Source organism: Austrofundulus limnaeus, unplaced genomic scaffold (assembly GCF_001266775.1).
Source record: "Austrofundulus limnaeus strain Quisiro unplaced genomic scaffold, Austrofundulus_limnaeus-1.0 Scaffold309, whole genome shotgun sequence".
Classification (NCBI taxonomy): Eukaryota; Metazoa; Chordata; class Actinopteri; order Cyprinodontiformes; family Rivulidae; genus Austrofundulus; species Austrofundulus limnaeus.
The window spans coordinates 606,280-617,989 of record NW_013952711.1 but is presented as its reverse complement, the minus strand read 5'-3'; the positions used below and the strand labels follow the sequence as shown (position 1 = coordinate 617,989).

Below are 11,710 nucleotides of genomic sequence, written 5' to 3'. Positions count from 1 at the left end.
AGTTTGGGATTTGTGAAAGCTTTTTCTGATTTGTGAAACTTCAGCAAAGATTGTTTTTCATCATTGTTATGCATCTGGACCACACTAGACCTGGTCCAGCTCCAAAACCACAAGACCTAGACTCTTCAAACCTGGACTAAATTATTCTACATTATTACAAGAATATTCAAAACTTAGTTTGGGATTTGTGAAAGCTTTTTCTGATTTGTGAAACTTCAGCAAAGATTGTTTTTCATCACTTTTTATGCTGGTTTTGACAGGTGCCTGTTCTCGATTATAACGTTTCTGCAGGAGTTTTCTTCCATTTTAAAGGGATATTTTTTCTACAGTTTTATTCCATGCTTTAGCAATTGTAAATGTGAAGACAAACTCAAGATGACAGTCCACTGTGACTTCATGCTGACCGAAGTCCAAATAGTTAAAGTCAATGTCTTCATTTAAATTTTTGTGTTTCTTAAAAGACTTTGTGTGAGAGAAAATATAATTTAAACTAAAAAGTCAAAAAACTTGGTCACATTTAGGTCTGCAACAGAGGTCACTGACTCTAGTCTGAGAATAATCTGGGAGGATATTTTAAAAAAATTCTTTCACACCCTGCTGCCACTTATGTTTTTAATAGATGCTCTCATATTTGTGTGTTGCTGAAATGACAGATAATAAAATATCTGTGTTTTCAATTCATGTTGAGCATAAACTCAACATGAGATATAAATTGTGTTACAAACACAAGATTTTTAGTTTGATTGGTTTCACACTGCAGACTACTGAATAGCAAATTCGGATAAGGCAAGTGTCTCAGTAAGACTGAAATGCCATGTAATTTTAACTCCAAAATGCTATGCAAATCTGTGATGTCTTCACTAGACAGAATCAGTTTTAAAGATATGTCATTCTGACTAATCAAAATGTGAATTCATAAAATGTAAATGAAAAAGCAATGAAATAAAATACAAGAWATATTTCTTTCATTTATACATCTTTTAACTTTTTTTACTATTTATTATTACATTCCTACACAGCTTTAATTTATTTTTGCCTAGTCATACACCTGATATTAAAACTAAATTTGGCATATCCTGAAAAATGATGTTAATAAAAATGTTTTTATGTAAAACTGTGACTAGTCAAAATGATATTAAACATATGTCTTAAGCAAATGAGTTCAAATCAATTTCTCTAACTGTATTTTTAACTAGCCTAATTTATTTTTAACATACCTTAAATTGGATCAGCCATACAACCTTGTAATTAATTTGATGTCATTACAAATTTCAAGAATTGCAAATATGTCAAATAGTTATTTTTATTTTTATAATAAAGATAAATTATTAACTAATATGTATAATCAAAAACAAATTTCTGCTATCTGTTTCACAAATCAGAAAAAGCTTTCACAAATCCCAAACTAAGTTTTAATTATTCTGCTATTGGTGAAGAACAATCTAGTCCTGGTTTGAAGAGTGTAGATGTTGTAGTTTTTGAGCTAGAGCAGGTTAAACACGCGCAAGTTAGTGAAAAATTAGTTGTAATATCCCTTTAGTCATTTCCCGAATCGGAAGCTGGAATCGGAAGCTAACTTCAGCTTCGTGTTGGTCAGCCCAGTGAGGTCTCACAAAATGTTTTAATGCTCATTTCTGAGCTGTCATAAATTTTAGCTCAATGTCAAAACTGACAACATATCACCAATTTAGGTGTTTCCTGTGGTTGGTTGGCTGTGGCAGGCATCTTGAACCGAGTTGACTGCAAATTAATGCTACATCTAAGCCAGAGGAGCCCAAAGTGGGGCCCGTGGGCCAAATTTGGCCCGCCAAGCAATTTGATTTGGCCCTCCAACAGTTGCCAAAGCTACAAGGTTATACTATGTAGAAACATAGTATTTCCATTGGTCAAATGACTACATAAAATGGCTGTAATGAATAATTTTCATTCATGGTGCTGATTTAATACGATTAAACATGAAACATGAAATGACAACAAGAAATATTTAGATCAGATTCAACCCCACATGTAGTTTTGCACACTTTATAAGGCCACAAAAACTCCTTTTATCAATTTATGAAATGTCCCATGAGCCTTTGCTACTTGAGGGTATGGCAGACTTTCTCCAAGTGCACAGACTAAAACAAAAGAGGGCCATTAGCTTAATCGTTAAAAATAAAGGACTTTACTTTAAAAAGTATTTGTATTTCATGTATTATATTAATGAATTTGGCCTGCAGCCCTGGATAGATTTTCATTTTGGCCCTCTCGGGGAAAATGTTTGGGCACCCCTGATCTAAGCATTAGGTTACTTGAGAGTTTCTTTAAAATCTGTCCAGTGGCTCGAGAGATGTTTCATGATAACACAGTCATGGGCGAAAACATTATTTCTCACTTGCTTGCTGAAATATAATCTTTTCTTGTGTTTAATATTTACGGTAGGAAATTTATAATTGCAAAACTTAAAATAAAATAAATTCAACAATCTATACAACAATCCTCTTAAGCCTCAGGTAATATATCCACCCAGAGGTTTAAGAGCAGTAAAGGAGACTGAAACATTTTCATTTTTGTTTTAAATTAAGCTTCACGATTGTTGGGACAAAGTCGTCTCTCGTCACCACATCAGAGGCGACAATGTTCATAGGAGTTTTTTCATGTTGCTGGTTCACCCATGGCAGCAGCTTCACCAAACTCCTGCGGATGACTTTGGGGAAACTGTCACACAGGCGAAGGATGTACTTGAAGATCCTGACATCATGGGGCAGAGTGGGATTTAAGCCACACACAAAGAAATCTGTGGACAGTAGGATATTTAAAAATTAAATCCCAATTATTTCAAAGCACAGATTATAGACTAATCATTTAGCACTACTAGATGATTATTAACCTCATAAATGCAATATTGGGAGATCTTCCTAGATATACGTGTCAGAGCTCAGAGAATATGTAAATGACTTTCAGCAACAACCACACCAAGTTTTACCTCAATGTCTGTAAAATTGTCTGAGGCATAGCCATGTTTTGCTAACGATATAGCTTCAGCAGCCATCTTAATTGGGTTTACTCATGTTACATGGTTGTAGATGTGAGTTTGGATGGAGTTTCATTAAAATCCATTCAGTGGTTCATGATATGTTTATGGTACAAACCAACACACAGGTAAAAACTTAATTGTTCTGCCTTCACCCTTGGCGGGGAGATAATAAAAACCTTCTGAAACAAATAAAGCTTACAGTCAGAGGGTTTTTTCTTTTCCAAAGCTTCTTGGAGTTTTGATGTTATTTTTGCACGGTCCATACTGTTGCCATAAAAATAAGGTATTTTCCTCCACAGCTGTTGATTYGCTGAATGATCGTATGAAATTATAACGTTTTTGCCTTGGTTCCAACAGCTCTCGAGGGAAGGGTTATTCTGCAAGGGAATATAAGATGAACATTATTTAAGGTGGTTTAGAGAATCAATGTTGTTTTCATTAGGTTAAGTTAATAATCAAAATGGAAACCTTACCATAAAGGGCAGAAGTTTTGCTCCGAACAAGTCTTTAATAAATCCGATGAGGTGGTTGTGAAGGTTTGCTCCATTGTTTTTATCGAAGCCATGGAAGTGGGATAAAGACAAGATGATGACTTCTTTGGGATGCCTCTCTGCCCATGTGTTAATTCTCTTCAGACCAGTCTGATGACAAAAAATAGCACAAMAAAAGTTGGTAAAACCCTCCTCTATTGTATCTTTACAATTTATTGATATTATCTGTTTAAAAGTTAAAGACGTAGCTTTCTTTCACCACCTTTCATTTGAAACTACAAAGGTTGATAAATTACATTAAAGTTGCTTTGGTCCAACCTTAAAATTTATATGATGTGCAAATTTAACAAAATTGTGAAAAATATATTGTGAATGACTCTCAGCAAGAACTACAACACATTTTAGTGAATTATTTGTGAAATTGACTGAGTTGTAGCCATTTTTGCACTGACTGACAGTGATTAGATGCTGCAGCCATCTTCAATATGGTTGACTCCAAATGCTCATCAGTTGTAAATGTATATGATTACTTTCTGAATGGCTCAAAAGCTGGTTTGCTAACAGACAGATGACTCCASTGGTTACAGCAATGCCAGGATTTAAAATTAAACATTGCATATAGTGTATAGTGCTTTAAATATGTATTACAAATGACTGTAGCTACTACCATACCAAAGTTTAGATCAGGGATAGTCAATCCTGGTCCTCGAGGTCCGCAGCCCTGCATGTTTTACTTTTTTCCCTTCTCTAACACACTTGATTCAATCAGTGAATTACTGTACCTCATCCAAGTTCTGCAGAAGCCTGAAAATCATCCATTCATTCAAATCAGGTGTGATGGAGCAGAGAAACACAATGTTCAGGGCTGCGGACATTGAGGACCAGAATTGACTATCCCTGGTTTAGATCATTATCWGTAAAATTGACTGTGTTTTCATCATTATTTAGTGCTGGCTGACTTTGATTGGCTGTCAGCCATCTTCTACTGGGTTGACTCTAATACTTAATCAGTTGTAGATGTACATTCAACGATTACTTTAGGAAAGTTTCAATAAAATCCAGTAGATAATACTTTGCTAACAGATAAATATAGTTGACTCCAACTTATGGCAAACTGTTCATGGCAAAATTTTCAGCAAACATCTTGCACAACATTTAGTGCTTGATGTATGCGTTAAAAATTGCTCTCCACTACTACCATACCAATTTTTAGTCCTGTATTGTCAGTTTTGGTCATTTTGTGTTTGATAACATTTGTTGGGTACAGTGAAAAAGATGCTCCAAAATGGGTTAACATTTAATTATGTGGTTCCTGTCTGTGTTTGCTTCTRTTCTGTCCAAACTATAACCAGTAACTTTCAGCGTGGCGTGGTTCATCCCTCACTTCTACATCCATCTGAGTGTACAGTCCATGGTGGAAGTAAAGCCTGGTGGGATGAGTGTCATTGGGCTTGCGAGCAATCCTCAGGTCGAAGTAGCGAACCCCTTGGTTCAATTGTTCTGAGATGGTCACTTCCTGTGATTAAAGCCAACACAAGTCAAACACTATCCACTCTTTCTGCATTTAAACAGAAAAATATTCTCCTTACCTGAGTGGTTGCCCATCTGCGTATGATTCTACGCAAACAACAAATCTTGCTAAATCTTGTCAGTCTTGCAGGCTCTATAATTGTGGAGTTGATGTCTAAGTCATAGCTCATTGAATCATGGCTTCCTGAGAAGGACAGAGAGCACATTCCTGTTATCAATTCAATGAAAAACACATCTTTCAAAATACAGTTGGTCCCATATCACAGTGTGTTTTGATAACAGATTTTTTTTCTTTGTGCAAGACTTGAAAATGCAGTAAATTGTCAAAGTGTCAACTCCACAGGTGCTCATGGACTTTTTGGTTTACTTGGCCCCGGGGGAACTGTGATGTCTTGTTGTATAACTTTTTTGGGATAAACAATTTTTTATACAAGAGATCAAATATGAATTTTTATTTTTATTTTTTGTAAAATGTTAATTCCTTTCTGAATGGCATCATTTTAYATCAAGACTGAAGCAGATTTTTAATTGTAGGAGAGGATAATTTTCTGACAACATCCTGTCTTATGTGATGTGATTGGAATTGGTTTCATACTTTAGCTTATGTGTGATCTTAATAGTATTTGTTGATCATGCATATTTTTTTAATTAACTGAAGGCCCATCTGGAGAGGACTATTAGAAATTAGACTGGACCAGAAATGCTGCAGTCATGAAGGTGAAGGTCATTTCCATCATTTACAGAAAGAAAGATAATTCTCACGCAGGAATCATTTAAGGCAGCTGCATTCCCAGTAATGGATATTTCAGCAAAATTACCCCAAGGTCAGGCTGTGCAATGATCCCAGAAATGTTAAAATCCAAAAGCTCAATACTAGACACTATAGGCCTCAGTTATCAGATTGAATGTTAACATTCATAACAGGACCATCAGGAAACGAGTGAATAAGTATGACTTCTTTGGAAAGTTTGCCAGAAAAAAAGAAAATAATTACTACCACTAAAGAAAAGCAAATCAGAAGATTGTATATTGTTACCATACATTCACTTTCCAATTGTGAATAGAAAGGTTGTCATATTTTACATGCGCCATTATTACATATTGCCAATAGGTCTGAAGTATACAGTAAGTATTTATGAGTAGTAAATGACAAAACACAGAGGTAACATTTGTGCCTTACAAAGATTTCCCTAAAAGTTAACGTTAACCAACAGACTTTCACATAAATAATAGACAATTCTGGAAACAAAATTATCTTTTTTGCTTACACATAAAAAAGTATATTGGTGTTAGATGGCAACTCATACTGTAGAGACAAGTTGCAGTATTTCTATAGCAGCTGTCCTGTGTTCAGCTTTTTACCTGGTATGGTGAGTTTATAAAGAGGAATGGTATGAAGMTCGGTTGGCAGTTGGGACATCCAGTCATAACCACTCATAGCTCCTTGTTTTTCTTTTCCTCCTTGTCTGCTGAAATTTAAAATTGAACACAAAAACCTCCCAAACTCAAAAACAAAACCTTAAAAACAAAGATATAAAGCCACAATAAAGTGATGTAAATGAAAGTACAAACTACTTAAATAAGGTCAAAAGTTTAGAAAATAGTACTCACCAACCTTTGCCAGGTTCTCTAATCTCCTGTTTTAATTATTTCAGGTTGAAGTGCAGTGCAGCATAGGCAGTGATTTCCTGATTTCTGTGGGAGGAGCAACGGCCCTGTCTGATGTTGTCAGTCAGGTTTTTTCTGTCTGACTTCAATGAAACTTCCTCATACCTGCATCATTTACTACAGTGACCAATATGCAGGAAACAAAACTCTTTCACGTTTTAGACAATGCAAATCATAGGCTCTGACACCTTAAACCACATTGAGTACCGGTATTCACTTTTAGATATTCTATGAATACCTTTAAGTACAATGAGATTTTTAATTCAATTCAATTCAATTCAATTGAGTTTATTTATATAGCGCCAAGTCACAACATAAGTTGTCTCAGGGCTATGAACATAAAAAAGAACAATCTAAACAAGAAGCCAGCAGACCGTGTTGAATCATCACTTCATCACAGTCTCCCATCCTGAGCAAACAGTGGAGAGGAAAAACTCCCCATTGACAGGAAGAAACCTCCAGCAGAACCAGGCTCAGGACAGGCGGCCATCTGCCTAGACCGGCTTGGTTGGGGGACAGGAAAGAGACACAGACAAACACAGAAGAACTGGTCCAGGTGCACCTGCTTCTGGAAAAGAGACAAAAAGAAAAACATGTTATTGATAGAAATAATTACAATAAACATGTAGAGAAGAGAGACTAAAGACANATATAATGCGTATTCAATTCAATTTCAGTTCAAATTCAAAATTGTATTGTTTATTTAGTAAATTCTAGTAGTTTAGAGATTTTGATTTTTTTGTAAAATTCAAAAGAATAATTAAATAAATGTTACTACACCCAAAAGTTTGTTTTTTCAGTGCACCTTTAAGGGTAAAGGGAAGGTTGGGCCTCTAAAAAAGCTGCAGAGATATCCCAAGTACCATGCAGCTTTCAGATTAATGTTTTTATTCAGATTTATAGAAGCATGTTATGGCAATAAGTACCTGCTGGCCCTATGCATTGATGCAATATGATTTTGCAATACTATAATTATTTATCTCCTCAGAAAACTTGGTGAGGAGTGGTCTGTGGAACCAGAAGTGTTCAAGCACATCTAGGCCTTCACATGTCTGATGTATAGCCACGGTCAGGAGAAATCTGTGAATCGCACAAGAAGCATCATGCTCAGAAAGATGATCTGGGAGGATGAGACCATCACCACAAAATTGAAGGTGTACCTCTCGTGATTGCCACCCTGCAGGGAGAACCTGGTTCCACATGTTAATCAAGTCAACCCCCACCTGGCCATATACAAAAGAGCAACCTCACCAACATTCCCGTGTCCCAAGCCTTACAATCCTGGCCAGGGCTGGGTGAAGATGGTACCCTGGAGCCAGTGTGGTCATGTGACCCAATCTACCCTACTACACTGATTGACTTGCTGGAGAAAATAGTAGAGGAAATAGATGAGGATGACATTGAAGAGCAAGATATCAATTATGAAGACCTTCTACTTGATGAATGAATAATTTGGGGTGGTTTTCTTTTCTCCGAGGCCAAATTCTATCTATTTTTATGCATTTTTCCATTTATTTGGGTGACAATGCTTCATAAATCCTCCAGTCATGTCACTACCCATCTCCATTAATTCCTCGTGCCAAAATGGAACCCAAACTGGGGTCATTGCCCTCTGCACAATGTCTAGTTAAGTCAATATGTTGATTTTACATTCTCTTTTCTGCATTTGTGGAAATCCAGGATGGCAACCAAAATGGCACAATAAACATACATGAGAAAAAATTCAAGTGGATATCATCATCTTATGTTTAATATGTATGTTGAAGATTATAAATATACAAAGCTTTGAAAAAAATATCAATGGGGTGTACAGGGGAGAAGTTCCTGTGATTGAGTTTGGGCAAATTTTAGCATTTTTGTGTTTACTCCAGCTATTATGCATCAAATATGATCTAATCATGAGAATATTTTTTCAAACAATTACCCATGAAAAGACAAAAATAATATGGGGTGAATGGTGTTTGTTGGATGTATAGTTTAGGAGCTATGATAATTTAAATTTTCACTTTTCACAATGGAAAATCCAGGTCGGCCATTAAAGATGGTTAATAAAAACATATATGGGACAATAATTCACTCTGGGGCCATCACAATCCATTTACTAGACACTGTAAGGATTACTAAAAGTTAGGTTAAAAATATTTCTTTCGGGTGCATGGGACCCCGTAGGGGTCGGGTGTAATGTGTGTTGGTCAGTGGTGGAAGGTGGGGACCTTGACGGCCTAATCCTCGGCTACAGAAGCTGGCTCTAGGGACGTGGAATGTCACCTCTCTGGTGGGGAAGGAGCCTGAGCTGGTGTGTGAGGTTGAGAGTTTCTGACTAGATATAGTTGGACTCACCTCGACGCACCGCTCTGGCTCTGGAACCAGTCTCCTCGAGAGGGGTTGGACACTCTTCCACTCTGGAGTTGCCCATGCTGAGAGGCGCCCAGCAGGAGTGGGAATACTTACTGACCCCCATCTTGGTGCCTGTAANAAAAAGGAAAGTCTTCAGTCTAATCTTAAAAGTAGACAGAGTGTCAGCCTCATGGACAGAAATGGGAATTTGGTTCCACAAGAGAGGAGCTTGACAACTGAAAGCTCTGCCTCCCATTGTACTTTTAGAAACTTGAGGAACCACAAGTRAACCTGCAGTCTGAGAGCGAAGTGCTCTGTTAGGAAAATATGGAACAATAAGACGTTTAATATATTATGGAGCTTGGCTGTTAAGAGCTTTGTATGTTAAGAGTAATATTTTAAAATCTATTCTGAATTTGACAGGGAGTCAGTTAGTCAAGTAGGAAGGTGGGGGTCCCATGCACTCGAAAGTTATATTTTTTAACCTAACTTTTTGTAATCCTTAAGTGTCTAGTAAATGGATTGTGATGACCCCAGAGYRAATTATTGTCCCATATATGTTTTTATTAACTATCTTTAATGGCCAACCTGGATTTTCCATTGTGAAAAATGAAAATTTAAATCATYATAGCTCCTAAACTATACATCCGACAGACACCATTCACTTCATTTTATTTTGTGTTTTCATAGGTAATTGGTTGAAAAATAGATTCCCATGATTAGATCATGTTTGATGCATAATGGCTGGAGTAAACACATACAAAAAAGGCTAAAATTCACCTAAACTGAATCACATGAACTTCTCCCCTGTACACCCCATTGATATTTCTTTTCAAAGCTTTGTATATTTATAATCTTCAACATGCATAGTAAACACAAGTTGATGATATCCACTTGAAATTTTGTCACATGTATGTTTATTGTGCCATTTTGGTTGCCATCCTGGATTTCCACAAATGCAAAAAAGAGAATGTAAAATCAACATATTGACTTAACTAAACATTGTGCAGAGGGCAATGACCCCAGTTAGGGTTCCATTTTGGCATGAGGAATTAATGGAGATGGGTAGTGACATGACTGGAGGATTTATGAAGCATTGTCACCCAAATAAATGGAAAAATGTTGTAAAATCAATAGTCGTACAATGGCATTTCCATGGCAACCTCAGCTTTTCTCTCAATGACTTGTCAAGTTTGCTCGCTTCGTGCATGGCAATTGTGATCATTTCTAATTAATTAAACTCAATTAAATCTTGTAACGTACTTGATCAAATTAAGTAAAATTTACCTGGTTTATTCACAAATCTTTAACTATATTCTTCATAACTTTTACTAGATAAAGATGAGTAAATATTACATGAATTTGTAGNGGTTTATTCACAAATCTTTAACTATATTCTTCATAACTTTTACTAGATAAAGATGAGTAAATATTACATGAATTTGTAGCATTTAAATTTACTTAACAAACATTAGTGCAAATTGTTATGAGAATTTTTTCAAGTAAATCTTACAAGTTCTTTATAACAATGCACATGTGTCAGAAGTGATTGCTCTAAGACTGTAAGGGAAGCTCAGCTTCCCCTAAAATGTAAAAAAAAGAGATCAAATATATACTGTTGTGTGTACATGTCATTGACTAAATCTGTGCTACAACGCGCTGAACTTTTGTTCAGAATCAGCTTTTTATCACAGTAACGACRCGRCGTTCCTCTCACTCATTCCYGCAGCTTCACAAACAGTTGGACGCTCAGCTTCCACAGAGCTYATTAGCAATGCAAAGAGTGCAGCGAAACGAGACGAGTCATTGGATAAATGCTGGCTTTGTCCCACCCATCGGACGCTGAGCATCTCTGGGGGTCTATGGGGAAGTGGGCTGGCCTTGGCTGGCTCGGACGCTCAGCTTCTGCATGATGATTGGTTGATCTGTTGGAGGCTGAATCCCTTTTTGATTGACAGCGAAATGAGCGWATCAGCGATCTTTTGGTGTAAACATTCCGTGAGAGCATTGTTTTACTTTTGTTTCTGTTCTGAGTTGAGCCATARACTTTATTGATACTTTTAGCAGCATTTTCTTTGTTAAAAAMGACTAGCGACAAATCRAGSTTCTATTTCTGGTGGTTGTTTTGTAGCTGCTTGTGTTTGGAGACTGACTTCTTCTTTCTGACTTCTTCTGTCCAGCGGGGGCTGCTGAGCCCCTTCACCATCAAAAAGCACATCACAGACGGACACACACGTCACACTAGCCTCGCGCCAGTCCCAGCTAGCGAGGTAGCTAGGTAGCAAGCTGCACATATGGTAGACAGTTTGAATGTTGTGGTCTGGATTTTGGCGAAGCCATTTGATAGTCTTCCTTACGAAGAAAAACAGATTTAAAAAGCAGAGCTGATCAACTCCTCAGATTAATTTGGTGCAAAAGGTGGGGAAAAGTAAGATAAAAAATAACTTTTTATTGATCCCACAGTGGGGAAATAACAGGTCTTTTCAGCTGTCCTAGTATGACAAAGTGACCTGGCTCCTGTAAAAGACTATAGAATAATCTGGAAAATGATTATAAAAGCATTGGGTCAATTAATTCCTTTAAAAAAAGTATCAAAGCAAAATTGTTAAAGAAATATGAAATTGTTTAATTTGTTTTTGTATGAGTCATTGTTTGAGGAGTTGATTTT

General features: G+C 36.6%; 1 protein-coding gene across 1 annotated transcript; it reads right to left on the bottom strand.

Annotated features, from left to right (window-relative positions):
• Positions 1 to 2,403: 2,403 nt before the first annotated feature.
• LOC106527110 (PI-PLC X domain-containing protein 1) lies at positions 2,404 to 6,631 on the bottom strand. Its single transcript, XM_014021877.1, has 6 exons — positions 6,400 to 6,631; positions 5,097 to 5,221; positions 4,892 to 5,023; positions 3,490 to 3,657; positions 3,216 to 3,393; positions 2,404 to 2,776 (listed from the first exon to the last, which is right to left on the bottom strand). The coding sequence occupies exons 1-6, from the start codon at positions 6,473 to 6,475 to the stop codon at positions 2,544 to 2,546; spliced, it is 912 nt and encodes a 303-aa protein (XP_013877331.1). The 5' UTR covers positions 6,476 to 6,631; the 3' UTR covers positions 2,404 to 2,543.
• Positions 6,632 to 11,710: the final 5,079 nt, after the last annotated feature.